Source organism: Nicotiana tabacum, chromosome 10 (assembly GCF_000715075.1).
Source record: "Nicotiana tabacum cultivar K326 chromosome 10, ASM71507v2, whole genome shotgun sequence".
Lineage (NCBI taxonomy): Eukaryota > Viridiplantae > Streptophyta > Magnoliopsida > Solanales > Solanaceae > Nicotiana > Nicotiana tabacum.
In genome coordinates, this window is record NC_134089.1 from 43153722 (window position 1) to 43179919 (window position 26198).

At 37.9% G+C, this 26198-nt stretch overlaps 2 protein-coding genes across 8 annotated transcripts; one reads left to right on the plus strand and one right to left on the minus strand.

The window, feature by feature from the left end:
• The first annotated feature begins 871 nt into the window (after nt 1–871).
• Nucleotides 872–5334, plus strand: LOC107810956 (protein trichome birefringence-like 34). The gene is made up of 5 exons (XM_016635790.2): nt 872–1411; nt 2279–2456; nt 3649–3845; nt 4027–4185; nt 4903–5334. The coding sequence occupies exons 1-5, from the start codon at nt 933–935 to the stop codon at nt 5252–5254; spliced, it is 1365 nt and encodes a 454-aa protein (XP_016491276.2). The 5' UTR covers nt 872–932; the 3' UTR covers nt 5255–5334.
• Nucleotides 5335–6127: 793 nt separating this feature from the next.
• LOC107810957 (uncharacterized) lies at nt 6128–26154 on the minus strand. 7 transcript variants are annotated; one of them, XM_075222822.1, is made up of 7 exons: nt 25818–26154; nt 25608–25742; nt 21368–24798; nt 20756–20945; nt 6574–6835; nt 6445–6508; nt 6128–6339 (listed from the first exon to the last, which is right to left on the minus strand). In XM_075222822.1, exon 3 carries the CDS (start codon nt 23978–23980, stop codon nt 22499–22501), a length of 1482 nt encoding a protein of 493 aa, XP_075078923.1. In that variant the 5' UTR covers nt 23981–24798; nt 25608–25742; nt 25818–26154; the 3' UTR covers nt 6128–6339; nt 6445–6508; nt 6574–6835; nt 20756–20945; nt 21368–22498. The 7 variants fall into 7 exon arrangements, with proteins under 7 accessions (XP_075078923.1, XP_016491279.1, XP_075078922.1 ...); XM_016635793.2 differs by having other exon boundaries at nt 6128–6359; nt 6574–20945; nt 25614–25742; XM_075222821.1 differs by lacking the exon at nt 6574–6835.
• Nucleotides 26155–26198: the final 44 nt, after the last annotated feature.

Sequence of the window (26198 nt, forward strand, 5' to 3'; positions counted from 1 at the left end):
ATTATGATGAAACTTCATAAAGAAGAGACCAAATAACAAATCTAATTTTTATATTTGGTGAACGTAGTTCGACTAAGCTTAAAAAAAAGAAAAAGTTACTAGTTTGAACTTTAGGATCAATAATTCACGAACGAAACTTTCTCACTTGATATTCCTTTAACTCTATAGTATCAGCTTTCTTTTATGTTGACATATACTCTGAGAAATTCGAACAAAAAAAAATGTTACCTTCAATATAATGGATATAATATTCTTCTCTTTTGTGAAGCCTCAGATATGGAGAGTATTTGTTTTCGCCCCAAGATATGGCGTTGATCTTGATTATTTGGAAGGACACAATTTTGATCCGCCATCTTAGTTTTATACCCTTTATATAAATTTCACAGCTTAGACAAACCTTTATTCTTTAAATTTCATTAAAGAAAAGATGCTGGTAATTTCTTTTTATTTGTCTATAGTCTAAACCTTGATAGTTAGCTAGACTTATATGATATTTTTATTGGTGAGAAATAGTAAATATCAGATAAAATAGTTGAGGTGCGCGCGCAAATTGGCCCGAACACCACCATTTTAAACAAAAAATTAGACTGACCTTCAGTCATGAACATAAATTAGTAATCACAAAAGAGACAACTAGAGGCGCAGTAGTGTATTTGTCCACCCTAGAACAATATTCTATCGCCCTATAAATTTCTTATCTTCATTTATATATTTTTTCATGGGCAATTTCGTAAATTTGGGAAAACATGACTTTGAAGTAACTTGACCAGCTTGCTTTAGCTGAACTACCAAGAATGCAGTTCCACTTACTCCAAATATCCCAATTGTTCATCATTTAACAAACCTTGAAAGTTCATTCTCACCAAACCCACTTCTACTAATCCCTCAAACAAATATTTTCATAACTATTTTAGAGCATAATAAAAACAACAATGGAAGAACAAAAAATTTCCTACTCCTTCACCACATTGAAGAACAAAATTAATAACTTTTTCATGGCTAAAGCTCACCAGTTACTTGTTTCAGTTCCAGGAAATACTGGTACGGCCATTTGGGATATCAAATGCAGCTTCCATTCTCTCATTGTTCTTTTAATTGTTTCGCTCGTGGCCGGAGTTGTTTACTTGAGTGGAGAGAGTGGCCGGTTCTTGTTTGAAGATAACAGTAATAGTAATAGCAGTAGTGACAATAATTTGGCTATAGGAAGTCATGAAAATGATGATTTAGTGTCATCTTCAGATAAGTGTAATTTGTTTTCTGGTAAGTGGGTTTTTGATAACAAGTCGTATCCACTATACAAGGAACAGGATTGTAAGTTTATGTCTGATCAGTTAGCTTGCCAGAAGTTTGGAAGAAAGGACTTGGACTACCAACATTGGAGGTGGCAACCTCATCAGTGTGATATCCCAAGGTTCTTTTTTTTTTTTTTTAATACAATTCTTCCTTTATTTTCTTTCTTTCCTATATCCACAGAAAATGAGACTTTTCCTCTCATATGCGGAGCTAGAATTTTAGGAAATATAAAAAAATATGGATAAAAATAAATTATATATATATATATATATATATATATATATATATATATATATATATTAAGTGGATATTTTAATATAAAAATACGATATTTGAGCCAAAATTATTAGATTGCTCAACCCGTAAGAATGATAACTTCATCCACGTTTCCTCTTAATGTTATTATTAAATAATTTCGCCTATATATGAGAGTTCCATAGAGTATAATAAGAGGATGGCCCGAGTAAAAATAGTTAACTATGAAGTAGAAATGATATAATCACCCCCCTACTAATTCAGATTGAAGCATAGCTAATACTATGTTACTCCATTACGCTGTTCCTATTTTCACATGCAAAAAAAGAGCTTAATAACAGAGAAAGGATTTAATTATATATAGTGACAAGTGTAAAGAATTTTTACACTATTGATACTTTAGCCTGTTGTACCAAGTAACTAAACTGTCCTATTTTCCACGTGACTTGTTAGTATATTTCTTTTTATATTATTGATGTTTAAAAGTTAAACTCGTTGAAGAATAGGGAAAACACATGGGAGTGGCATTACGAAGTATATATGACTTATTAAAGACTATTCTCAATGGAACGAGATAGACATGTCTTTTTGTTTTTTTTTCTGTTCAGTTTGATCCCTTTTTTGAAAAAAAATATATATGCAAGTGATCATGATATGCATTCTTTTTTCTTTGGTATTTTGGATATAGCTTTTTTGAGCTTTTGGTGGAATGTTTTTCGTCTTAAAAAAGGTTCAATGCCACAGCATTATTGGAGAATCTGAGGAATAAAAGGCTTGTGTTCGTGGGAGATTCATTGAACAGAGGCCAATGGGTTTCCATGGTTTGCTTGATAGATACAGCAGTTCAATCTTCTCTTAAATCCATGCACTACAGATACAACGCTTCCTTGATCATTTTCAAAGTTAAAGTAAGTGAGAATAAAAAAATCCATTCTTCTCCAATTCTTAACTTTAAATGAACTGCCAAAATTTGCAAGTTTTCACATGTTATTTTGTCAATTTTATTTGGTTTCTCATCCTGTATTTGTAATCTACATTGGGCTTGACTAATACGGATTGGCGTCGTATAAGGCCTCCTTAAGGGGAGAAGTGCTCTTGATCAAGATTTTTTCTATATTTCCATAGCACCCGAGACCTTTGGTTAAAGAGGGATAAATCCTATCTATCCCATCATAAATTTGAGACATTGTTTGGTTTGGTTAATAACTCAATAACTGCCAAGATTTGCAAGTTTCGATGTTGTTTTGTTAGGTTAATAATTCATATTTATGTATTTTGTTAGATCAACAACATTCTTTTAGCGGTGAGAGTCAATATCAACGGACAAAGTAAAATTTATAAGAAGGATAATGAAAGTTTTTAGCCATTACATAAAGCACCTTAATGTTTACCCCATAAAGAAAAGCTTAAGATTAATGCTTTGTTTGTCCTATTTTACATGTCATAAGCTTACTTTTATTGTCTGACCAACTCTTATGACCAAAATTTAACCTTAATTCTTCAGACTTTAGAAGTTCACACTTATCAAAAACAGATAGAAATCCTATCGAATGATTAAGTTTGATAATCAGATTTAATAGTTGACTGTGCAGTCAACTTAGTTCATGCATGTTAATTTGAGGTAGGAGTGTCTAATTGTTGCTCATAATCTGTTTCTCATTAATTTATACCTACTATGGTAAAAATTTTGCCTTTTAAATCAAGAATGTGTTAGAGAGGGCCAATATGCACCTACTTGATATATTTAATTCCTTAAGAAAAATTTACACCAAAATGATCGTCTATATCATTGGTCGGATAAGTACAAAAAAGAAAAAAAAAAAAAAAATATTTTGCCTTACTAAATCAAGAATGTCTTGTGGAGATAGGGGGCCAATATGCACCTATATATGAATTTAAAAAAAATTTCACCGAATGATCGTCCATATAATTGATCGGATTAATAGCTTGATAAATAAGATAAAGTATTTCACTGAAACGTGTAAAAGAATTATACTATCTATGTATAAAAAATTAAATATTTTAAATTTTATATATGACAGTGATCTATCGAATACTAGCTAATCCAACAGTAAAAACTTGTCCGCATTATAAGTGCAGGATTACAATGCAACAATAGAATTCTACTGGGAACCATTATTGGTGGAATCAAACTCAGATGACCCAGTGCACCATCGTCTCCCTGAGAGAATTGTTAGAGCAAATGCCATTGAAAAGCATGGTAGCCGTTGGACCAATGCTGATTTTATTGTCTTCAACACTTACCTTTGGTGGAGACGCCCCCATATCAAAGTCTTGTGAGTAAATTTAAAATTTAACTTATATAAACTGGCAGTCTAAATTTTTTATTATTATTAGTGTATCTATACCTGGTTATAGCATATGATCTTGCGTATCTTATTTCCAAGGGTAGTCACTAGTCAACCATCAAAATAACTAATAAGCAGTACTTATGATCATTATTATTCATCATCTCAGGTGGGGTTCATTTGAGAGGTCTGATGGAATTTACAAGGAAGTAAAAATGTTACGAAGCTATGAAATGGCCTTGAAGACTTGGGCCGACTGGCTGGAAATCCATGTCAATCGCTCCAAAACCCAATTGTTCTTCATGAGCATGTCGCCAGTTCATGAAAGGTAATCTCAAGACACTCTCGCCCTTCAATTTTTTTATTTTTTATAACCGTAGTGTCTGAATCAACTTATAACCGTAGTGTCTGAATCAACTTGCATGTGTCCTTCAATTATTTTAAACTTTATGCTTTACCTTTTCTCATATAATGAAAGCCAAGTAGATCACAGCTATGTTGCACGAACTCTCTAAAATGTAGTCACACCCGTGTCGGATCCTTCAAAAATGCACTATTTTTGGAGGATCCGACACGTATCCGGCCACATTTTCGGAGAGTCCGAGCAACATTGGATCACAGTGTCTATAGTTTTGCATTCAAGAATGTTTTAAGTGAGACCTGTTGGATTCATGGTCCTCATTAAATATGCTCCCCTATCAAAAGTTGCTGTATTCTACTTCAACATGATCGCCTCTTTTATTCTCTAAAACACTTATAACCCGATTTGACCAATCTTATAAACTTACTAAAACATCCTCATAGACCAAAGGTTCGTTTATTCGCCCCAACACTGGAAATCCCAATTATCAGCAATATCAGGTGATATTTTAGGTGTTTACTCACATTTTAGGCGCAAAACCAGAAATTTCGTTAAGGGCATTCAAAATTTAATACTATATATATACGTATGAAAAAATATACATACACAGTATATATGCATTTTTAGACAAAGAGTATTAAACTAACCACCCTTTACTGTATGTCGCTCCGCCACTGATTACAGGGCTGAAGAATGGGGCAAAGCAAAAGGTGAAAATTGTTACAGTGAGACAGAGCAAATACAAGAAGAGGGATACCAAGGAAATGGATCAGATCCAAAGATGATGAAAATAGTGGAATCAACTATGCATGAACTTAAACATAGAGGATTGAATGTTCACTTACTCAACATAACACAGTTATCAGAGTACAGAAAAGAAGGCCACCCTTCTATTTATAGGAAACAATGGGACTCTCTAACTGAAGAACAGATTGCAAATCCAAATAGTTATGCAGATTGTATACATTGGTGTCTTCCTGGAGTTCCTGATGTTTGGAATGAGCTTCTCTATACTTATATTTTTAATAATTACTGAGAGTTAAAGAAATTGGGGAATTTGTAAAGTTTTTTCTTTTACCTTTTTACCAAAAGAATCAACAATGGTTTCTTTATTTAGCCCAAATGACTTGAACCTGGACCAAACGGTTGTAGGTGGGGCTGTTTTTATTCTTTTTCTGTGTCCCTCTCTCTCTCTCTCTCTCTCTTTTTTTTTTTTGAATTTTGTTTAAATCCAAAATTGTAAGTGGTCTACTTGGCAATTGTATATAAGTGACAAACTGACAATTGCTATAAGATTTTTCTCTTTCTTTAAGAAACCAACTTTTTTAATTTGAGAAAATGCAGTACCCTTCATTTATTTAGATTTCTATTTGGATTTCATGGTCGACTCTTCAGTTATACTTCTTATTTACAATTCTTTTCTTTTCTGTCGAAAGTTATTTTTTCCAAAATTTATTGGATATATTAAGAAAAAAAAGACTATTCTAGTTTATTCAGAATTGTCTGTAGTGTCTAGTTAAGGGAAGCCAGATGAAGGTGACAGTAAATAGGCCAATATATACTGTAATTGCTTTGTCAGGAAAACTCAATTTTGACTAGTGCATGGGTTATGTGATACACTCAAGTCATAGTGGTTACAAAATCAATATTCCAAAAACTATATGATTGTGCCCAAAATTTCCCAAAATAATGCAAAAACAAACCGGCAAACACATCACTGTTTCAGCTTGGTGCAAAATAAGAGAAACACCGCAGCTTCAACATTTGAGTTTTACTGAACAGTACAACACTCAGTTTTCATTAATCAGGAATGTTGTGTAGTGCGTTGAAGACATAATGGCCTTATTGTTCTGGATGAATACATGCAAAGACCATAAGAGGAGAAGTTCTATTTATAAAGGATGCAGTAATAATAATACAGACCGAGAAGTCTTGTGTTAGAGTTGAATAACAGGATTTTCTGAACGTTTTATATATAAATGTCATTAGAAGATAGAAGCTGATCCATACACATAAGTTGCTTCCAGAAAATAAGAGGTCCTATATTGGTTGCTATGAGGGAAGTCATATACTGTAAGTAGTTTACAGCATCTGCATACTGCTGCCCCACAAAAACAACCACTGCAGCAATATCAAACTCCCTAAGTGAACCCAAGCAACAAAATAAGTGAACAGAGAGTTCAGGAACACAAGTATTGACTCCAATATATTACCACAAAAACTCACCTGGACATAGGAACTTCGTGCAATTACACAATAATGGAATTGATTGGCGAGGACGAAAAAGGGCCTGCAGGAACAGGTATCAGATGCATAAATTTGTGCAGTAAAAGCATGATAGCAGCAGATACTTACTCAAAACGCTCAACCGCCAGAGGAGACAAAGACAGCGTTTGGCGGTGGAGCCTTTTCGTTGGCCCAAGTAAAGATTAGTTTTGAAGACTGACAAAGGAACTCAGGATGAACCAGGTCCATCCCTCAGGTGCACAAAATCGGGCAGATTCGAGCATGTGGGTTGCACGTGGAGGAGATAAGCTTAACTTGGTGTATTTAATATCTCCTGATCGAAAAGGTTGCATAATTGATAAGGAGAAGGACTCCTTAATCAAAGAGAACACTATCCAAGATAGGGAAGGAGTTAGAAGTTGAAATTCGGCGGAGTTTTCGACACTATTTTGACATTGGTTATTTTAAAAAAATAAATAAATAAATAAATAGTTGTCTCCCTACACTGCTATTTTTTTTAAATAAGTATTTTCAGAAACCGGTCAACATGCAAGTCTGCAGCAAATAAATGTGCAAAACAAACAGGATGCAGCAGGATGGTCTTTTTTCATTTCGGGTTGCTTGTCCTAGACGGACCCAACCCCTGTGTTGAGTCCCCTATATCAAATGCAACATGATGCAAATAAGTGTTCCTACTAGGGATCCGGCATGAGGTTTTGTTATACTAGGTTCATCCTGGGTATATGTTTTAGACTGTGTACCCGAGCGGACAACTCGAGTCGAGGAGGGGGCTACGTACCGGGGACCCGCGAGATCGTCCGACTTTGTAACTTGTCCGACCTCTTTCTTATTTCAGGGTATGACACTAACAGAATAGGGAGTCATGACCAGCAAGCTCTTCCCCGGAGGTAAGAAGAGAAGGGTTTCGGCATAGTTTATATTCAATTCAGATAATATCAAAGCGGTAAAAGACAACATTTAGCACGTTATGCCCAAACAGGTAATAAAGATCAGATAATAAAGCCAAATATAACAATTATTCTAAGCTCGAATTCTTGAACCCTGAACCAGAGATTCTGGGTTCTAATCCCCAGCAGAGTCGCCAGAGCTGTCACACCTCCTTTTGCGCGCCCGCCCCGAAGGATAAATGCGCGAGGGAGTTTTTCCAATTTAAGTGACAATATTCGAAATGAGATTATTTATTTAATTCAGAGTCGCCACTTGGGAAAGGTTTGGCTTTTGGTGTCCCAAGTCACCGGTTTATCTTGAATCCCAATTCGAGGAAAATATTCGACTTTCCAAATGAAGTCTGCGAACCAGAAATTCTAAGTAAGGAATTCTGTTGACCCGAGGGAAGGTGTTAGGCACCCCCGAATCCCGTGGTTCTAGCACGGTCGCTTAAATTGTTGTAATGGCTAAATATCTGATTTTAATACATATTATAATTTATGTGCTTTTATCAACTTTAAACCGCTTTTATTATTATTTTTTTAATAGAATTGCAACGTCGTGAAAATGCATCTCGAACCACGTCGCAATCAATGCACCCGTGGTTGTTAATACATTCCGACTCCGTTGAGATTTGGATTTGGGTCACATAAATGCACACCCAAATTTAGGAGATTTGGTATCGCAACTATGCCACGGGAACCGTTCCCATAGCCACGATAATTTATTAATCGCGCTTAAAGCAAACTACGAATATACAATTATTTTTCTAAACTACTTTGAGATTATTGCAAAGCCGAGAGTTATGGAATTATTGGGGTAAAAGTGATATAATGTAGATTTTTATTCTTTACCCAGTTTGTATTTGAGCCCGAATCATAATCCTTGCTATGACTTATTAAATCTAAAAGCCCAAAATCTCATTCATCTCACTTTAAATTTAAAAGATCCAATGGCTCTAATATACCATAGTTTCTTTAGCGTAAGGCTCCATTTTTTAGTTTTTATTAGATAACTATAATAATTTTGAACTTAAAGCCATATATTGTTTCATGAAACAAGAAATTAAAATAATTGAACACTAGAAACATAACTTCAACTAAGGAATAAAATGCTAACATAAAAATTGTTTTTTTTTAAAAAAAAAGAACTTCCTTTAAAATAATGACTTATTTACGTTCAAGTCTAACATGGATTTCTCAAATCATATTAATCTAACAACATAGGTGAGAAGCTAATTATTTAGTGACTTGAGAAACTAATTCTAATCAAACACACATAAATCAAAACAGAAACAAAAGAAATAATAATGAAACATTTAAACAGATCTAAATCAAAACTGAAACATTCATCTAATGCAAACAAGAATTTAGAGGAAATGAACCTTTGATATGAATATTCTATCAACAGACTGAGAAGACAACCTTCTTCATGAAATGAATACAGCTCAACAATCGTTACTCCAAAACGAAATAAAGCCAAGCAAAACCATACGGACTAGAAGGAGACTCAAACGGAAACCCGGACTAGCGACTTCGACCGGCGACGAAAATCCAAACGCATCTGTTCCGATTTCTTTTAGCCGATTTCAGCAGATCTTTTGGCTCATTTTGGGTGGTGTCAGGGGTGGATTTTATTGCTGTTTGCAATAGGTTTTTGCTGCTATTTTAGAGGTCGTTTTGACTAAAAAAACGGAGCTATTTTCAAGCTTGTTTTGATATTTTTTGAACGGATTTTTGATGGCTGAATTACTGGAGCTTCAAGGCTGGTCTTGATGGTGAAAAGGTCATTGTTTTCTGGTTTGAGAAGAAAGAAAGAAGGAGATCCGTTGGGGAGGGGGTGTTCTGCCCGTGTATACCCACGGTATATCGAGTGTATATCGAAGGTATACTCTGTCAGCGTTTTTGGGAGGGTAAGTGTATTTGGAGAAAAAATGGGTAGATGAGAGAGGTGGGGAGCTCCCCTTGCTGCCCTAGGACCGTGTGTGTGTTGAAGAAGCTTAAGAAATGAGGAAAAGGGGGAGAGGTAAAAGTTGTCTTGTTGTTGGAGTGTAACATGGGTGAGTTGGAAAGGGATAAAGTGAGAGGGGGCAAGGAAAAATGGGGGACAAAAGAAGGTGGGATGGGAATATGGGAATAGTGGGATGAGGGACCGGTGTGGGGGCGAGGGAAAGTGAAAGTGAGGTATTGACGAGATAAGTGGGAAAAGTGGGAATAAATTCAAATAGGGTCAAAAATTAGGTGTCAACAGCTGCCCCTCTTTGCTCGGAAACACGAAGAGTTTTCGGGCAAAGATAAAGTGAACCATGTGACTAATTTTTGACCATATCGTTATTCAAAAGAGGAAGAAAAATAAAGGAAAGGCGCAACCAAGTCCTGGTTTTGGATGGCCTACATATCCCGGGTTATAAGGAAATCAGGTCAGGTGTAGTTCAGAAGTGAATGGGGCGATGAAGTGCCGAGGTTGAGAGCCGCGCGAGGTTCCGTCAAAGTTCCGGTTCGATGTCCTGTTTTACATAAAATCAAAATTAAAAAGACTAACTAAGCCTATCAGCTACGAGTTACAAGATTCCTATTTATAAATCTTTTGAAGCTTGATCTTGAGTCTTGGATAGGTCTTGCTGCAGACTGCGATCTGAATCTTGATGCTTGTTAGCTATAGGTGTTGATTCTTTCCTCAGCTTGGATCAAGGCGGGACATGCGAAAACTTGTAACTTCAAACGTATCTTGAGCAGTCCGCATCTTTCTCCACTTCAATATTATGAATTCATTTCTTTTTTTTGTTCTTTTCTTCTTTTCTTTATTATGGACTGAGATTCATTCCATCAGTCATCTTGTACCTTGTGTTTCGAGGGCAACCTGCTCAAACATCAAAACAAACAAACAAACAAACGAAATTTTCTGCCCCAGTTTTCACTAGGAAAATTTCGTGAGTTAATTGCCATACAAATCTACAGAATTGATGAGGGGATTGGAAACCTCAAGCCTAAAAGGCGCAACTCAGGGATTGGGGCCCTAATGTGTGCAAAAGGCAAAATGCTCAAATCAGGGATTGGAGCCCTAATATTGGCTAAAAAAGGAAAACCGCTTGACTCTGGGATTGGAGCCCTAATGTCGGTTAAAGAAAACTTGCTCAACTCAGGGATTGGAGCCCTAATGTCGGCTAAAAGAAAATCGCTCAACTCAGGGATTGGAGCCCTAATGTTGGCTAAAGGAAACTTGTTCAACTCAGGGATTGGAGCCCTAATGTCGGCTAAAGGAGACTCGCTCAACTCAGGGATTGGAGCCCTAATGTCGGCTAAAGAAAAATTGCTCAACTCAGGGATTGGAGCCCTAATGTCGGCTAAAAGAAAATTGCTCAATTCAGGGATTGGAGCCCTAATGTCGGCTAAAGGAAAATTGCTCAACTCAGGGATTGGAGCCCTAATGTCGGCAAAAGGAAACTCGCTCAACTTAGGGATTGGAGCCCTAAATTGGGAGGATTGCCAGGTTATGCCGGAAAACTGACCGGGTTATGCCAGGAGAAAAGGAAAAAGGGCTCCTGGGTTATGCCAGGGAGGTTCACGGGTTATGCCGTGAAGAAAAGAGGTCCTCGGGTTATGCCGGGGAGGAAAGAAAAAGGGGCCCTGGGTTATGCCGGGGAAGTCATCGGGTTGTGCCGGAAAAGGGAAAGAGTCCTCGGGTTATGTCGGGGAGTCATCGGGTTATGCCGAAAAAGGGAAAGAGTCCTCGGGTTATGCCGGGGAAGTCATCGGGTTATGCTGGAAAGGAAAAAAGTCCTCGGGTTATGCCGGGGAAGTCATCGGGTTGTGCCAAAAAAGGGAAAGAGTCCTCGGGTTATGCCGGGGAAGTCATCGGGTTGTGCCGGAAAAGGGAAAGAGTCCTCGGGTTATGCCGGGGAGTCATTGGGTTATGCCGAAAAGGGAAAGAGTCCTCGGGTTATGCCGGGGAAGTCATCGGGTTATGCCGGAAAAGGGAAAGAGTCATCGGGTTATGCCGGGGAAGTCATCGGGTTATGCCGGAAAAGGGAAAGAGTCCTCGAGTTATGCCGGAGAAGTCATCGGGTTATGCCGAAAAAGGGAAAGAGTCCTCGGGTTATGCTGGGGAGTCATCGGGTTATGCCGAAAAGGGATTGAGTCCTCGGGTTATGCCGGGGAAGTCATCGGGTTATACCGGAAAATGGAAAGAGTCCTCAGGTTATGCAGGGGAAGTCATCGGGTTATGCCGGAAAAAAGGAAAAAGGTCCCTGGGTGATGCTAGGGAGGCCCACGGGTTATGCCGGTAATCAACTAGGGAATGGGACCCTTTTTAAGAAAAATGAGTAAAAATGCAGGAAAGAATTGGGAGGGGACTTCCCTTTTGGGTTGATTATTGCAGCATATCTATTTCTAACCCTTGCGCATTTCCTTTTGGCTGCACCTGCCTTTTGCATGGTTGCACCTGCTTCTTGTGCGGTTTGTGCATTTTTTTTCTTTTGGTTGCATCTGCTTCTTGCACAGTTGCTTTGGATTGCACCTGTTTCAATTTTTCAAACAAAGAACAATTATTAGTTTGAAACTGTGATCGGTTTTGTGGCCTTCATTATTTTTCTTGGTCCCAGCCTCATTTCTGTTGAGAAACTTCGCCATTGATTGGCTTCAAAGGCGACCCCTTTTCAAACTGATAAGACTCAGATTTTAGGATTTCATGATGATTCGCCCGTGTAAGGCTTTGGTTCTTCCATCTCACTCTGCTTGGGGATTTGGAGGTAATCAAACGTCATGATCAGTCAGGATTGGACTGACGCATCACTGAGGCTGGGTATTTTCTTTGACTCTTGCCAGGCGGGGCCCTGTGAAACCGGTCCTGCCACCTTTTCTTTGTAATTGTTACGGAATCAGAGTTAAACCGAAAAGGATTCAAAGAAAACTATGCAAAAGGCAAGCATATGAGTTTAAAGAGAAGTGTCCCTTTCGGGGGAAAAGAAGGACTTATCTGGGGTGCATGCTGGCTTCAAACTGACATGACATGCTTCTTGGACTGGATGCCCGACCCACACCAAACTCCAGCTTCTCATGAACCTATTGATCCGTGTTTCCAAACCAGAGAACCTTTCCAGGACTTTTAGTGATGAAGTATCCTCTTTTCGGCCGACAACGCCTTTGCGGGTTTTCCCTAATCGACCTCTCTCATTTCTCTTCTTACCGTCGCCCGATAGTGCTCTTTACGAGTTTTCACCAAGCGGACTCTCTCATTTTTGATTTCTCTACTCCCGTCGCCTCATGGTGCCCGAAGGTTTTCACCGATAAGACTCTCTCATTTTATTTCTCTCAATTTGACTTGTATCAGATTCCAACAATGACGTTTTCCACTTTCCTGTCTTTGCCAATTGATCAGAAGGACTTGGACAAGGTCTTTGGGGTAAAATGATTTTGGGCGGAACTACAACTTTGGAACCTTTTCGGCGGTCTCATGGCCGAACCATTATATCATCTGCTCCAGTTTCAATCTTTGGAGGAATTGGGATTTTTCTTTTGGTGTGACTGAACCTCAGAGAGAGGCTGCCTACGTATCCTCTCGGAATCAAGTCAAACGTAGTTCAGGCCAATCATTTTTTTTTGTTTTTTTTTTCTTCTTTTTTTCTTTTTTCGGAGCATCAGGGATTTTTGATCCTCAAACCTAAATGCAGTGGCTAATCGCGTGAGACTTAACTTTTCCAACTTTATTTTGCCTTTGTAGGCCTTTCTTTTCTGTCTTCTTTCTTCCAACTTCAATTTTAGAGCATTTGGGGGTACCTTGGTTTCTTCAACTTCGCTGAGGCGATTAGCCATGTGAAACTCAACCCTTTCAACTTCAATTGCCTTTATAGGCGCTTTAATTCTATCTTCTCCTTCCAAGAGTGTTGATTCCTGAGCATCGGCCGCCATGGCCAGTCGAGGTCGACTTGATACACCTGCTGAGGCTGGGTGCCTTTTGCACATTAGCGTGTATCAAATGAAAGCCCTGTAAATCAGTCTTGCCATCCTTTCTTTGTCTTGGTTTTGGAAGAGTGTTAGACTAAAAAGGATCCAAAGAGAAACAAATAATTGAATGGAGAATGAGTTTAAAACTAGAAGTGTCCCTTTCGGGGAAAGTAGAGAAGGACTTATCTGGAGTACATGCGGACTTCAATGAACATGACATGCCTTTTGGACTGGATGTCTGATCTGTGTAAACCGTCTGACTCTCAAAAATTCATCACAACTTTGCCTTGAATACCGAGGAACCTTGCCAGGACTTTGTTGATGCCGATGGCTGTGAGGATCTTATTTTTGATCATGGGCGCCCTTTGTGGGTTTTCACGAGCGGGCATTTTTCATCTCATTTCTTACCATCTCCTTATAGTGCCCGTGTGGGTTTTCACTAAAAAGACTCTCATTTGATTTCCTCTGCTTACCGTCGCCTTATAGTGCCCGTGTGGGTTTTCACCAATAAAGCTCTCTCATTTTATTCCTCTCATTTTGTTGTATCAGACCCAAATAACTCCATCCTCCCATTTTGAACCGCTTTGCCGATTGATCAGAAGGACTTGAACAAGGTTTGGGGTGAAAAGAATTTGGATTGAACTACAACTTTGGAACCTTTTGGGCGGGATCATTGTTGAACCGTTATAACTTCTGCCCAGTTTCACTTTTGGGGGACTTTGGATTTTTATTTTGGTGTGACTGAACCCCAAGGAGAGGTTGCCTACGTATCCTTTCGGTATCAAGTCAAACATAGTTCAGGCCAATCATTTGTTTTTGGATTTTTTTTTCTGATTTGCTTTTGTTTTTCACTTTCTTCTTCCCTTCCGTTTTTTTTTCATCATTTTTCTTTTTCATTTCAATTTCTTTCTTTTTTACTTTATTTTATTTTTCAATAATACTTTCAGGTTCCAAAGAGGGTAATCAAAGAAGAGTAACCAGCTCAAATGGGTTTGCAAAGGGTTGATAATGTTTGGGTAGCGAGAATGAAAGCCTTCGTCATCTCAACCGAAAAATATTAGAACTATATGTAGGATCCAACATAGTACCTTTTGACTGCATTTGCATTGACAGTTATTTCAAGGGTATTTCCTTCGATGTGTCCCAAGTACAACGCACTCTTTTGGCAGTACTCTTGTTGCAATATATGTACCTTTCCAATCTGGACCCAATTTTCTTTCAACTTTTCTAACTCTTTGTTTTATTTTCTTAAACGTATTCCTCATTGCGACCCAATTCTTGATTCATTCTTTCGAGGTCTGACAGAGTTTTAAGATCCGGGCATGAAGTCCACAAGCATGTCATATTATTGAAATCTGCATTTAACAGAACTAAAAGAGAATGAGAAAATTGACAAGATTTAAGAAAAGAGACATTCCGGGAAAATGAAATATCAATTTCATTTGATTTTTTTGATTTTTTTTTATCTTTTTTTTTAAAAATTTTTGAAGATAGAAGGGTTTACATCGGAAAGTAAGACAATAAAGTAAAACATCTGGATCACACCCTGAGATAATCCAGATGCAGAAAGGATAGCAAGACTGGCTACCGAGACTCCCGTCTGATGGGGAACTTTCAGGCTTGGCAATCGTTTTTTGGCTTTTCTTCTGTCTCGGCAATGGCTGCAATAGCCTTCAGTGCCGGATCAAATTCCTCAGCTTCACAGATCATTCCGTCTATTGGCCCGTTTGTGAGAGTAGACAGGGGAATGTTCATCATATTAGGAACCTTTTCGTCCCGGAGAACGATTCTTTCAGCTTCAATCAAGCCTTCAACTGCCATTTTGAGGGTCCAATGACCAACAGTCCTTTGTACCGTGCCCCACTGCTCCAGAGTGGTATTCACATCTAGTATCAGCTCGATGCGGGGAGGGGGGACTCGGTGTTTGGCCGATTTGGGGCCACTAGCTGCAGCAGACTTCGCCTGACTAGCTTTTGGAACAAGCCTGAGTATGATTCACCAATAGGGGTGAACTGATTCCTTTTGAAAGACTCTCTTGGGTGAGGATTGTACTGAGGACATTTGATTGGGGACTATATGGAGCTTGGTAAGGATGGGCATTTCTGGGAGGTGGAGCTCAGTTTTGTGTATAATGTTGTGGCCGCGTGCAAGGCTGCATGTTCATCACCGCATACCAACAAAACCAATCACCTGAACAGAACCTGGCTAATTTACTTACACACACACAACCTTGTTAGTTTTGAGGCATTTAACATATAGGAAATCGCACGTTGGGATGCAATGCACCTAAATAGTTAAACGCTTTTACCATGTGTTTGAACGGGTTGCATGTTTCATCCCGGCCTTAAACTAGCCCTCTTCACTATGTACCTCTTTTCTTTTATTCCTGCCTCTCTTTAACCACTCTTGATCTTGTTTTGCCGCTCTTTTATTTTTTGCACTCTCTTTTTTTCTTTTTTTATTTTTATTTTGTCACTCTTTTTCCTTTTTTTCTATTTTTTCTTTTCTCTTTTTCACTCAATTTTCTTTCTCCTTTTCTTTCAGTTTATTTTTCACTCAATTTATTTTATAGCTATGATCGAATCCGATGGAGATTGCCTACGTATCATGACCCCGCATGAATCAGATTTTGCGTAGTTCGGGACAAACAAGTGCAAAAAATAAAGATACAAGTGTTCATTTTGCATTGTGCTCATCCTACACATTTATTAAGGTGATTTAAACAAAAAATGATTTGACTCGAAAAATGATTTGACTACTTTTTGGGAAAGAGAGATCCGAGCTTCGAACACGGCCTTTCAGCACTTCGGGGATGAAGATTTTAAGGTTGTGCAGGCTAATCGACCCAAACTCTAAAAGATGATCGAAAGTGGCCGTTTATGCAAAGTAAGCCTCCCGCCGTCCCTTTCGGGAACATTTGGCTATTTTTGACAAAACAGTCACTTGATTTATTTATGACTCTCTTTTTTCAGAGTAGTCACCCGACATGGGGAACACGGCCTCACAGAGCCTCGGGGACGAGGATCCTAAGGCCATTGGGCAATTTGGTCAAAAAAATGACCAAAAATGGCTGTTTATACAAAGTCAGCCTTCCGGCGTCCCTTTCGGGAACATTCGGCTATTCTTGACAAAACGGCATCACCCGACTCATTTATGACGAAATTAAAATTCTAACATTTTGGCTATTTCTAAAAAGGGGAGGTTGGACCCGATGAGGGTTGCTTACGTATCTCATACCCTGTGAGAATCAAACCGGCGTAGTTCGGGCGATTGTGAATAGAGTAAGTAAACTCTTTTTTTTTCTTTTTGGAATAATTTTTTTTTTTTTAAAAAAATACTTTAAAAGAATAAAGGTTTTTTTTTGGATTTTTCTAAAAAACATGCTTTAAAAGAAGAAAAGGTTTTTTTTTTTGAATTTTTGAATTTGACTCTATTTTTATTTTTGAAAGAAAGACTTCTAAAAATTCCTTTTCTTTTGATTGGAATTTGAGAATTTTAGAAGTAAAAAAAAGAAAATATTTTTGTTTGAATTTTCATTTGTTCTCTCTTTTTCTAAATAAGAAAGAAAATATTTTCTTTTGATTTTGGCTGTCGCCTCTGAATTTTCGAAAGAGGCACTTTTAAGAAAATATTTTGGATTTTCGAGTTTTTTTTGTTGTTGTTTGTTTTTAAATTTACAAAAGTAATGAAAATAGTTTTGGACTTTAATTTTTAATTCTATGACATTTATGAAAGAAAGACTTTTAAAGAAGGAAAGTCTTTAAAAGAACGAATATATATTGATTCTCTTTTTTTCTGATTTTTTTTGATTTTTTGGGAAAAATACTTCAAAATAAAGGAAACCCGTATTTTTGATTTTTTTTTTAGATTTTATTATTATTTTTTTTCTTTTTTTTCTTTTTCCGTATGAAATACTTCAGAAAGAAGAAAACTACCTTTTTTTTTAGTTTTGAAAACTTCTTCTTTTTTGAATTTTCTAAGGAAAGATTTCTAAAGAAAGAACTAATGAAAAATATTTTGGATTTTTTGAAAATTGGGGTCGGAACCGATGAGGTTTGCCTACGTATCTCACATCCGGTGAGAATCAGACCCGTAGTTCGGTCAGATAAAACAAACTTCTCTTGAAAAACAAGACTCTTTTTTCATTAGCAAGCAAAACCATTTTTTTTTTAAAAAAAACGACTCTTTGTGTATTTTCTTTTTCAACAAACTATTTAAAAATGAAACTTTTCTCTTTTTTCTTTTATTATTTACCTTCTTCATTTTCTCGATCAATAAACAACCATTTTTTAACAAATTCTTCTTTTTTTCATTTTTTCTAAAAATTCGGCGGAGTTTTCGACACTATTTTGACATTGGTTGTTTTTAAAAAAAAATAAAAATAAATAAATAGTTGTCTCCCTACACTGCTATTTTTTTTCAATAAGTATTTTCAGAAACCGGTCAACATGCAAGTCTGCAGCAAATAAATGTGCAAAACAAACAGGATGCAGCAGGATGGTCTTTTTTCATTTCGGGTTGCTTGTCCTAGACGGACCCAACCCCTGTGTTGAGTCCCCTATGTCAAATGCAACATGATGCAAATAAGCGTTCCTACTAGGGATCCGGCATGAGGTTTTGTTATACTAGGTTCATCCTGGGTATATGTTTTAGACTGTGTACTCGAGCGGACAACTCGAGTCGAGGAGGGGGCTACGTACCGGGGACCCGCGAGATCGTCCGACTTTGTAACTTGTCCGACCTCTTTCTTATTTCAGGGTATGACACTAACAGAATAGGGAGTCTTGACCAGCAAGCTCCTCCCCGGAGGTAAGAAGAGAAGGGTTTCGGCATAGTTTATATACAATTCAGATAATATCAAAGCGGTAAAAGACAACATTTAGCACGTTATGCCCAAACAGGTAATAAAGATCAGATAATAAAGCCAAATATAACAATTATTCTAAGCTCGAATTCTTGAACCCTGAACCAGAGATTCTGGGTTCTAATCCCCAACAGAGTCGCCAGAGCTGTCACACCTCCTTTTGCGCGCCCGCCCCGAAGGATAAATGCGCGAGGGAGTTTTTCCAATTTAAGTGACAATATTCGAAATGAGATTATTTATTTAATTCAGAGTCGCCACTTGGGAAAGGTTTGGCTTTTGGTGTCCCAAGTCACCGGTTTATCTTGAATCCCAATTCGAGGAAAATATTCGACTTTCCAAATGAAGTCTGCGAACCAGAAATTCTAAGTAAGGAATTCTGTTGACCCGAGGGAAGGTGTTAGGCACCCCCGAATCCCGTGGTTCTAGCACGGTCGCTTAAATTGTTGTAATGGCTAAATATCTGATTTTAATACATATTATAATTTATGTGCTTTTATCAACTTTAAACCGCTTTTATTATTATTATTTTTTAATAGAATTGCAACGTCGTGAAAATGCATCTCGAACCACGTCGCAATCAATGCACCCGTGGTTGTTAATACATTCCGACTCCGTTGAGATTTGGATTTGGGTCACATAAATGCACACCCAAATTTAGGAGATTTGGTATCGCAACTATGCCACGGGAACCGTTCCCATAGCCACGATAATTTATTAATCGCGCTTAAAGCAAACTACGAATATACAATTATTTTTCTAAACTACTTTGAGATTATTGCAAAGCCGAGAGTTATGGAATTATTGGGGTAAAAGTGATATAATGTAGATTTTTATTCTTTACCCAGTTTGTATTTGAGCCCGAATCATAATCCTTGCTATGACTTATTAAATCTAAAAGCCCAAAATCTCATTCATCTCACTTTAAATTTAAAAGATCCAATGGCTCTAATATACCATAGTTTCTTTAGCGTAAGGCTCCATTTTTTAGTTTTTATTAGATAACTATAATAATTTTGAACTTAAAGCCATATATTGTTTCATGAAACAAGAAATTAAAATAATTGAACACTAGAAACATAACTTCAACTAAGGAATAAAATGCTAACATAAAAATTGTTTTTTTTTAAAAAAAAAAGAACTTCCTTTAAAATAATGACTTATTTACGTTCAAGTCTAACATGGATTTCTCAAATCATATTAATCTAACAACATAGGTGAGAAGCTAATTATTTAGTGACTTGAGAAACTAATTCTAATCAAACACACATAAATCAAAACAGAAACAAAAGAAATAATAATGAAACATTTAAACAGATCTAAATCAAAACTGAAACATTCATCTAATGCAAACAAGAATTTAGAGGAAATGAACCTTTGATATGAATATTCTATCAATAGACTGAGAAGACAACCTTCTTCATGAAATGGATACAGCTCAACAATCGTTACTCCAAAACGAAATAAAGCCAAGCAAAACCATACGGACTAGAAGGAGACTCAAACGGAAACCCGGACTAGCGACTTCGACCGGCGACGAAAATCCAAACGCATCTGTTCCGATTTCTTTTAGCCGATTTCAGCAGATCTTTTGGCTCATTTTGGGTGGTGTCAGGGGTGGATTTTATGGCTGTTTGCAACAGGTTTTTGCTGCTATTTTAGAGGTCGTTTTGACTAAAAAAACGGAGCTATTTTCAAGCTTGTTTTGATGTGTTTTGAACGGATTTTTGATGGTTCAATTACTGGAGCTTCAAGGCTGGTCTTGATGGTGAAAAGGTCATTGTTTTCTGGTTTGAGAAGAAAGAAAGAAGGAGATCCGTTGGGGAGGGGGTGTTCTACCCGTGTATACCCACGGTATATCGAGTGTATATCGAAGGTATACTCTGTCCGCGTTTTTGGGAGGGTGAGTGTATTTGGAGAAAAAATGGGTAGAGGAGAGAGTTGGGGAGCTCCCCTTGCTGCCCTATGACCGTGTGTGTGTTGAAGAAGCTTAAGAAATGAGGAAAAAGGGGAGAGGTAAAAGTTGTCTTGTTGTTGGAGTGTAACATGGGTGAGTTGGAAAGGGATAAAGTGAGAGGGGACAAGGAAAAATGGGGGACAAAAGAAGGTGGAATGGGAATATGGGAATAGTGGGATGAGGGACCGGTGTGGGGGCGAGGGAAAGTGAAAGTGAGGTATTGACGAGATAAGTGGGAAAAGTGGAAATAAATTCAAATAGGGTCAAAAATTAGGTGTCAACAACAAGTACAGACATGATTATGCTTATTGATCAAACCGTGGATGTAAGTAAAAGTAGCAGATACAAGTGGCGGTGACTCTTAACAATGTCAAAACTGTATGGCGAGGATATAACCAAATCATTTTCGTAGGCTTTGACACAAGCCATCAAAGACACACGGATGCATAGGTCAATGGGTATTATTACTCACATTAACTGGTTCATTTTGATAATTGTAGCTATTCTAACGCCCAATAATTTTCCAAACGTACTTGAAAAGAAGTTTATACAAAATTACTCTTTAAAAAATATATTGAATGGAGACGGAGAAAACAAACGTACTGAATGGAAGCTCCTGATCGAGACAGCATCTACCAAAAAGACTATATTCCAATGCAACCTGAGCAAGAATTATCACTGAACACATAATTTTCAGCAGTGTCTGGACTCATCCTTCTCACTTCTTTTATTTCAAAAAGATTCATCAGGCAGGTTCTCTAGCTGGTACTCCACAGAACATAACAAGTATCAGCTGCCAAAAACAAATTCATCAATTAGCAAATCAAAATATTCTGGTCCAAATTAACACCTTGCTTCCCAGATATCCTTCATAAACAATCCTGCCACGTGGAATGGATATCTAGCAGAAACCTATCCTTTTTGAGAGGGTAACTTTATGCTAAATTTGATAACTCTAGTTAAATGATATCAAACATGTCAACAAAAGAGCCATAACTAAGGAGTCTATCTATAAACTTCAACTTCACCGTTAGCAGCTGTAACAAACTAAGAGTGGACGACTCTCTTTCAATAGAACTGATCGATTATATTGAACATTAAACTGGAATTACAAAGCAAACACTAACTAGAGTAGGGAAGATTGCAACAGAACAAAGAAGAAAGGGGATGAGAAAGACCGATACAAAATTGGAGATGGGAAGATACTAGAAATACCTTTGCACATAATTCCCGATAGCCTACTGATAGTGTTACCATATACTATTTGACGAATACAAAGTGCCCTCAGCCTGGATCCCAGAGTAACCTTTGTGAAGGCCTGGCCCAATTGCTTCTTCTCGGCCCAATATTAATTTGTGTGACATCCTTGTCAGTATCCATATTGGGGTGGGCTAGATTATTCATAACAATACCCTCCTCCTCAATAAGAACCTTGTCCTCAAGGTTCGAGTACATCAATACTAATGAGGAAAGACAATTGATATATGTTTGGGTTTCACACGGTAAAGAACATTTTGAATTATCCAGCACAAGAAATCCCAACACCACCAAAGGAATTGATGCAATCCTTCTGGAGATATCAACTAAATCAAAAATATGACTTGCATAATATGCAGTAGCGGTAATCCATCCAAATTGATGAAATATACTCAATATCACTTCCACTACAAGAGAACGTGCATATTTCCTTTGAAATAATTCAAGCATCTTAGCCATTGAGAGCATTTGAAGGACTTCTTTGTATATTAAAACTGCAGCAACTTCTATGGATATGTTGGAATTCTTTTCCCTAGGAGACATTGGTATGAAAAATAGGTGGAGCAGCTGTATTATAAATGTGGCATCCTTGTCTTCTTGGTCACTCTTTTGAAGGAACCTGACAGTGGCAACATTGAACAAGGAATCCAAAGTGACATGAGCATTGCAAACGATCTCTCCCCTTGGTCTGCGAGTAACTAGCTTGAATAAGCAGAAAACATGCTGAAATTTCTGGTCCGCCACCCAGTAAACTCCCCCGCTAGCCAAGGGAACCAAAAAACCAATTGCAATATACAGACCATTCCAACTAGCAGCTTCCGGGGCGTCAACAATAGCCACAACAGGTGCACTTAGCAGTTTGGATCGAGATAGTAACGCAAAATCAAAGGTACAACCAACACCACCACTCTGTAAAGAAAGCATAACATTGGCAGCAGTTCCTTTCCAACATAGAGGACCATAAACGGTAGGTAGCTGAACATTGGGTCCCGGATCATAGGGGTAAAGGCCAAAGCGTTGACTCGCAACAACCTGCCTAAATAGCCATGCGTCCTTACATATTGCAAGAATAAGAACAACACATGATGTTTATTTTCCCTCACTATAAACCCAATCACCCCACAGTGTAGCTATTGGATCATAAATAGAAAGAACACTACTATTTGTAAACATATTCAGGTCTACAGCAAAGGCTATAGGGATATCATGTATACCAGGATCAAATGGAAGATTTGGAAAGGTGAGATAAACAACGAAACCTGCTGGCGAAGAAGAATATAGTTGCAGATTCACCCTCCACATAAAATTGATGTTTGGGGAAAGGCTTTCTAGAGGCTTTGTGATAATATAGCACCCAAAATAAGCAGGAGAACTCACCGTCGTCAATTTGGTTTGCCTTCGTGCATCTATCAATTGGTTCCCCATTGCCTGCTCCAAAACCTCGCATTCATTTTTTGCAGACACAATAAATTCGGAGATTCTCACCTTGACTTTATCCGAATGAAGTTCTTTTACTGGGAGGCCTTGCGCATACTTCATGAAAAATTTATCCAGATGTTGATTTTCAATATTCTCCGGTACCCCGAAACATTTATCAAGATACATGGTATTAAAGGACTCAACATCCAATTCGATTCCACCTAATTGCCCCAAATTATACGACTTTGCAAATAAACAACTACATCCCTTTTTAATTGCTTCAGATAGTGTGTGTGCATATGATGCAGAACTTAAAGGAATATGAAGAAGAGATGCGTAACCTGAAACAATGATAAGTTCCCGCCCTGTGTCGAACCACTTGTCCACAGAACTAGAAGTTGGTAGTCCAATAATTCTTGCATCCTTAGCCCAAGTATTAGAGTGTGGTACCAGTGAAAGTACTTGACAGGAAAACCTTAAGGTGTCTGCCAACGGGCAATTGATTCCGTTAATTAGCGCGGTGCTATGTTTAACCTTAAACTCATATTTAGCAAAAGAAATCAGAAATGAAGTCATATCGATAATATGACTAGGCAACTCGCATATATCATTTTGGGAATTGTCAGCAAGCACATTGTCGTCCTCTGAGTTTCCATCATCCAAATCATAGTCATCAGAGAGTACCTTGGTGCAGCACTTATGCCCCATTTTCTCGAACACCTGGGTGGCAATCTTCATTGAATCTTCAATGCCCATGTCGATTTCCCTATCGGTAATGTCAGCAAGCACCTTGCAGACATAGTTCCATGAATATTCCTCCTCATCAATATTAACTTCCAGTGGTGTATCCACATCAAAATTGCCACCGGTTGAAACTATTGAGGAAGTAAAATCAGTGGGGTTCAAAGTATTACCAATCAGGGATTCTAACATCTCAAGAGGGACCTCGGAATTGTCAATAGGACTTAAGTTGCCATCATCCAAATCAAAAGCAATCTTCAATTCTGTGACCTCATCTGGTTTTGCATTGTCTAAATTAGATTCCATTGCAGCAGGAAGGGCTTCTGGTATAGATATAGGTCCGACGCTACTGGAGTCAAAACAGGCCACACTCTCTCCCGAACTTGCGAAGCTCCGTTGTCGAAATCGCATAAGTAATTTCTCCTTGAAATGGTTCCAATCATAGAATTGTTTGTTACGATGTAGCCAATCGATTCAAATGAGGGCATCGCCTTGAAGGTAGAAGTAAGGTAGAGGTAACCAATATTCTTGAGAGAAACCAAGGAAGGTGAAGTACCGCTCGGCCCGAGAAACCCATCCCTCTGGGTTGCCGCCGCTGAATTTATCTAAAACCACCGCTGCCATTGGAGTTCGAATCGATGAAAGCACCAATGTAACAAACTAAGAGTGGACGACTCTCTTTCAATAGAACTGATCGATTATATTGAACATTAAACTGGAATTACAAAGCAAACACTAACTAGAGTAGGGAAGATTGCAACAGAACTAAGAAGAAAGGGGATGAGAAAGACTAATACAGCAGCACTGGAGTTGTTACTTTTGAGAGGGGTGACTAGTTTGGCACCTCGAATGGAGAAACAACACTTCCCCTTCCAGGTTTCCTCTTGTCACCCAAGTTCTGGTTTCTATCTGCAGATCCTGCTCCAATGTCATTTGAGATATCCACCATTGGACCCCTAGAAGGCCTTTCTAGCAATTAAGGTTTTGAAGGGATGTCATTTTCTCCAAGGTTGGATGTTGCTCAGCTCTTGTTGAATGGCTCTCCATGCTGAGGATACCATGGTCCAGCCTACTGATCATGCTTTCTTTGGCCATAGCATCAAAGTTCTTCATCAAATTACTTGCAGGAGCGAGATTCTCCATTTTAATTGAAGACTTCTTATGATACAAAATTTGATCTCAATGGGGATGTAAAAAGGATTGAGGAGCCACTGCATGCCTTTTGCTGCCTATAAGAGGGAAACAGAAGAATTTGACTTCAATTCCTTGTAAAGTTCAGAGCAATAAATTTTTGGTCCTTTGAAAAGAAATCAATGGATCAACCACAACATTTTCATCTACAAGACACCCCAGCTCTAGATCTCGAAGCACACTCTTTGCACGTTTTACTACCTCACAGGAAACTGATATTGATCTACCACCAGCAGTATGTAAAAAATAAAAAAAGATTCTGTTGCATCAGCCATCAAGAGCATTTCCTGAGCCTTTCTGGAAGGCAGAATCGTGAAAACAAAAACTCTTCTTTCTTTGAATTCCTTGGCCTACACAATAATTTATTTATTTTGATAATGCATATCCAGACCAATCAAAAAGTCAAGAAACGTAAATAAGACTCACGTAGTCCACTATTTCAAAAAGTAGAACTTTGTATTCCACTGAATAATGCAATATTCTTATTAGGTCAACTACTGATTCAACGTTGACTCATTTCTTCTTATGTACTTAAGCTAGAATATTGAAACACGCAAAACTAATCCAGAATTTGAACTTTATCAGTTATCATTTAATTTACTAGGCTTGAAAATAATGATTTATACTTATTTAGTGAGTAATATTTTAACACATATAGTGTCTGAGTCAAAACTATTGGGTTCGGATCAACAGGTAGTTACACTTTACATCCAAACTAGCATAATTAAAGACCATTTTTCGAAACTTGTGTTAAGTTAATTAATACGAGAACATACCATTCCAGCAAAATCAAAAGAAAAGAAGGAATTCGATATAAGAAACTATTATGAAGGATAAAATGTGACACCTGTACCAGAAACATCATTGTCTTCATCACGAAGGATCGAAAGAGTTGTCGATACCGCGGGCTGCTTCACCGCCACAGGCTTCCCTGTTATTTTCGCGTACTTGTATCACTAATTCCCCGCTAATTGTGAACGTCCTGGTTCACAAAGGTGATTAATATCATGCAAGTATTGAAAATTTATGGATATGTAGACGAAGAAAAAATAATTACCTTGACGTAAGAGATCAGCCATGGATTAGACCAGCCGAGGAGCTAGGGCTAAGCTCGGCTAGGTTCTTCAATGGTTAGATTAGGGTATCTTCGTCGGAGATTTTCCATCGGAAATCATACCCGCGACGGAATACAACTGCCACGTCTGCATGTCCGGCAATTTGTGATTTAACGGGTGTTAAACTGTTAATTGATGAAGAGGCACGCTGAATTTTGTACGGAAAAAGGAAAATTTTGATTCTGTTACACCAGCACCAATCAAACTGCATTTGTCATAGATCATGGGCTAGGTCGAGCTGAGCTTGGCCAGCCCATAGTATCATAAACGTGACATTTGCATCTTACCCACTTTACAATTAAAATTACACTCACTTTACACAA

Excerpts from the sequence above, each read along its gene's own strand:
- LOC107810956 (XM_016635790.2), top strand. The coding sequence starts at position 933 with ATGGAAGAACAAAAAATTTCCTACTCCTTCACCACATTGAAGAACAAA. Across the intron at positions 2,457-3,648 it reads TGATCATTTTCAAAGTTAAA|GATTACAATGCAACAATAGA; the intron begins GTAAGTGAGAAT and ends TTATAAGTGCAG. Across the intron at positions 3,846-4,026 it reads CGCCCCCATATCAAAGTCTT|GTGGGGTTCATTTGAGAGGT; the intron begins GTGAGTAAATTT and ends TCATCATCTCAG.
- LOC107810957 (XM_016635793.2), bottom strand. The coding sequence starts at position 23,980 with ATGCGATTTCGACAACGGAGCTTCGCAAGTTCGGGAGAGAGTGTGGCC.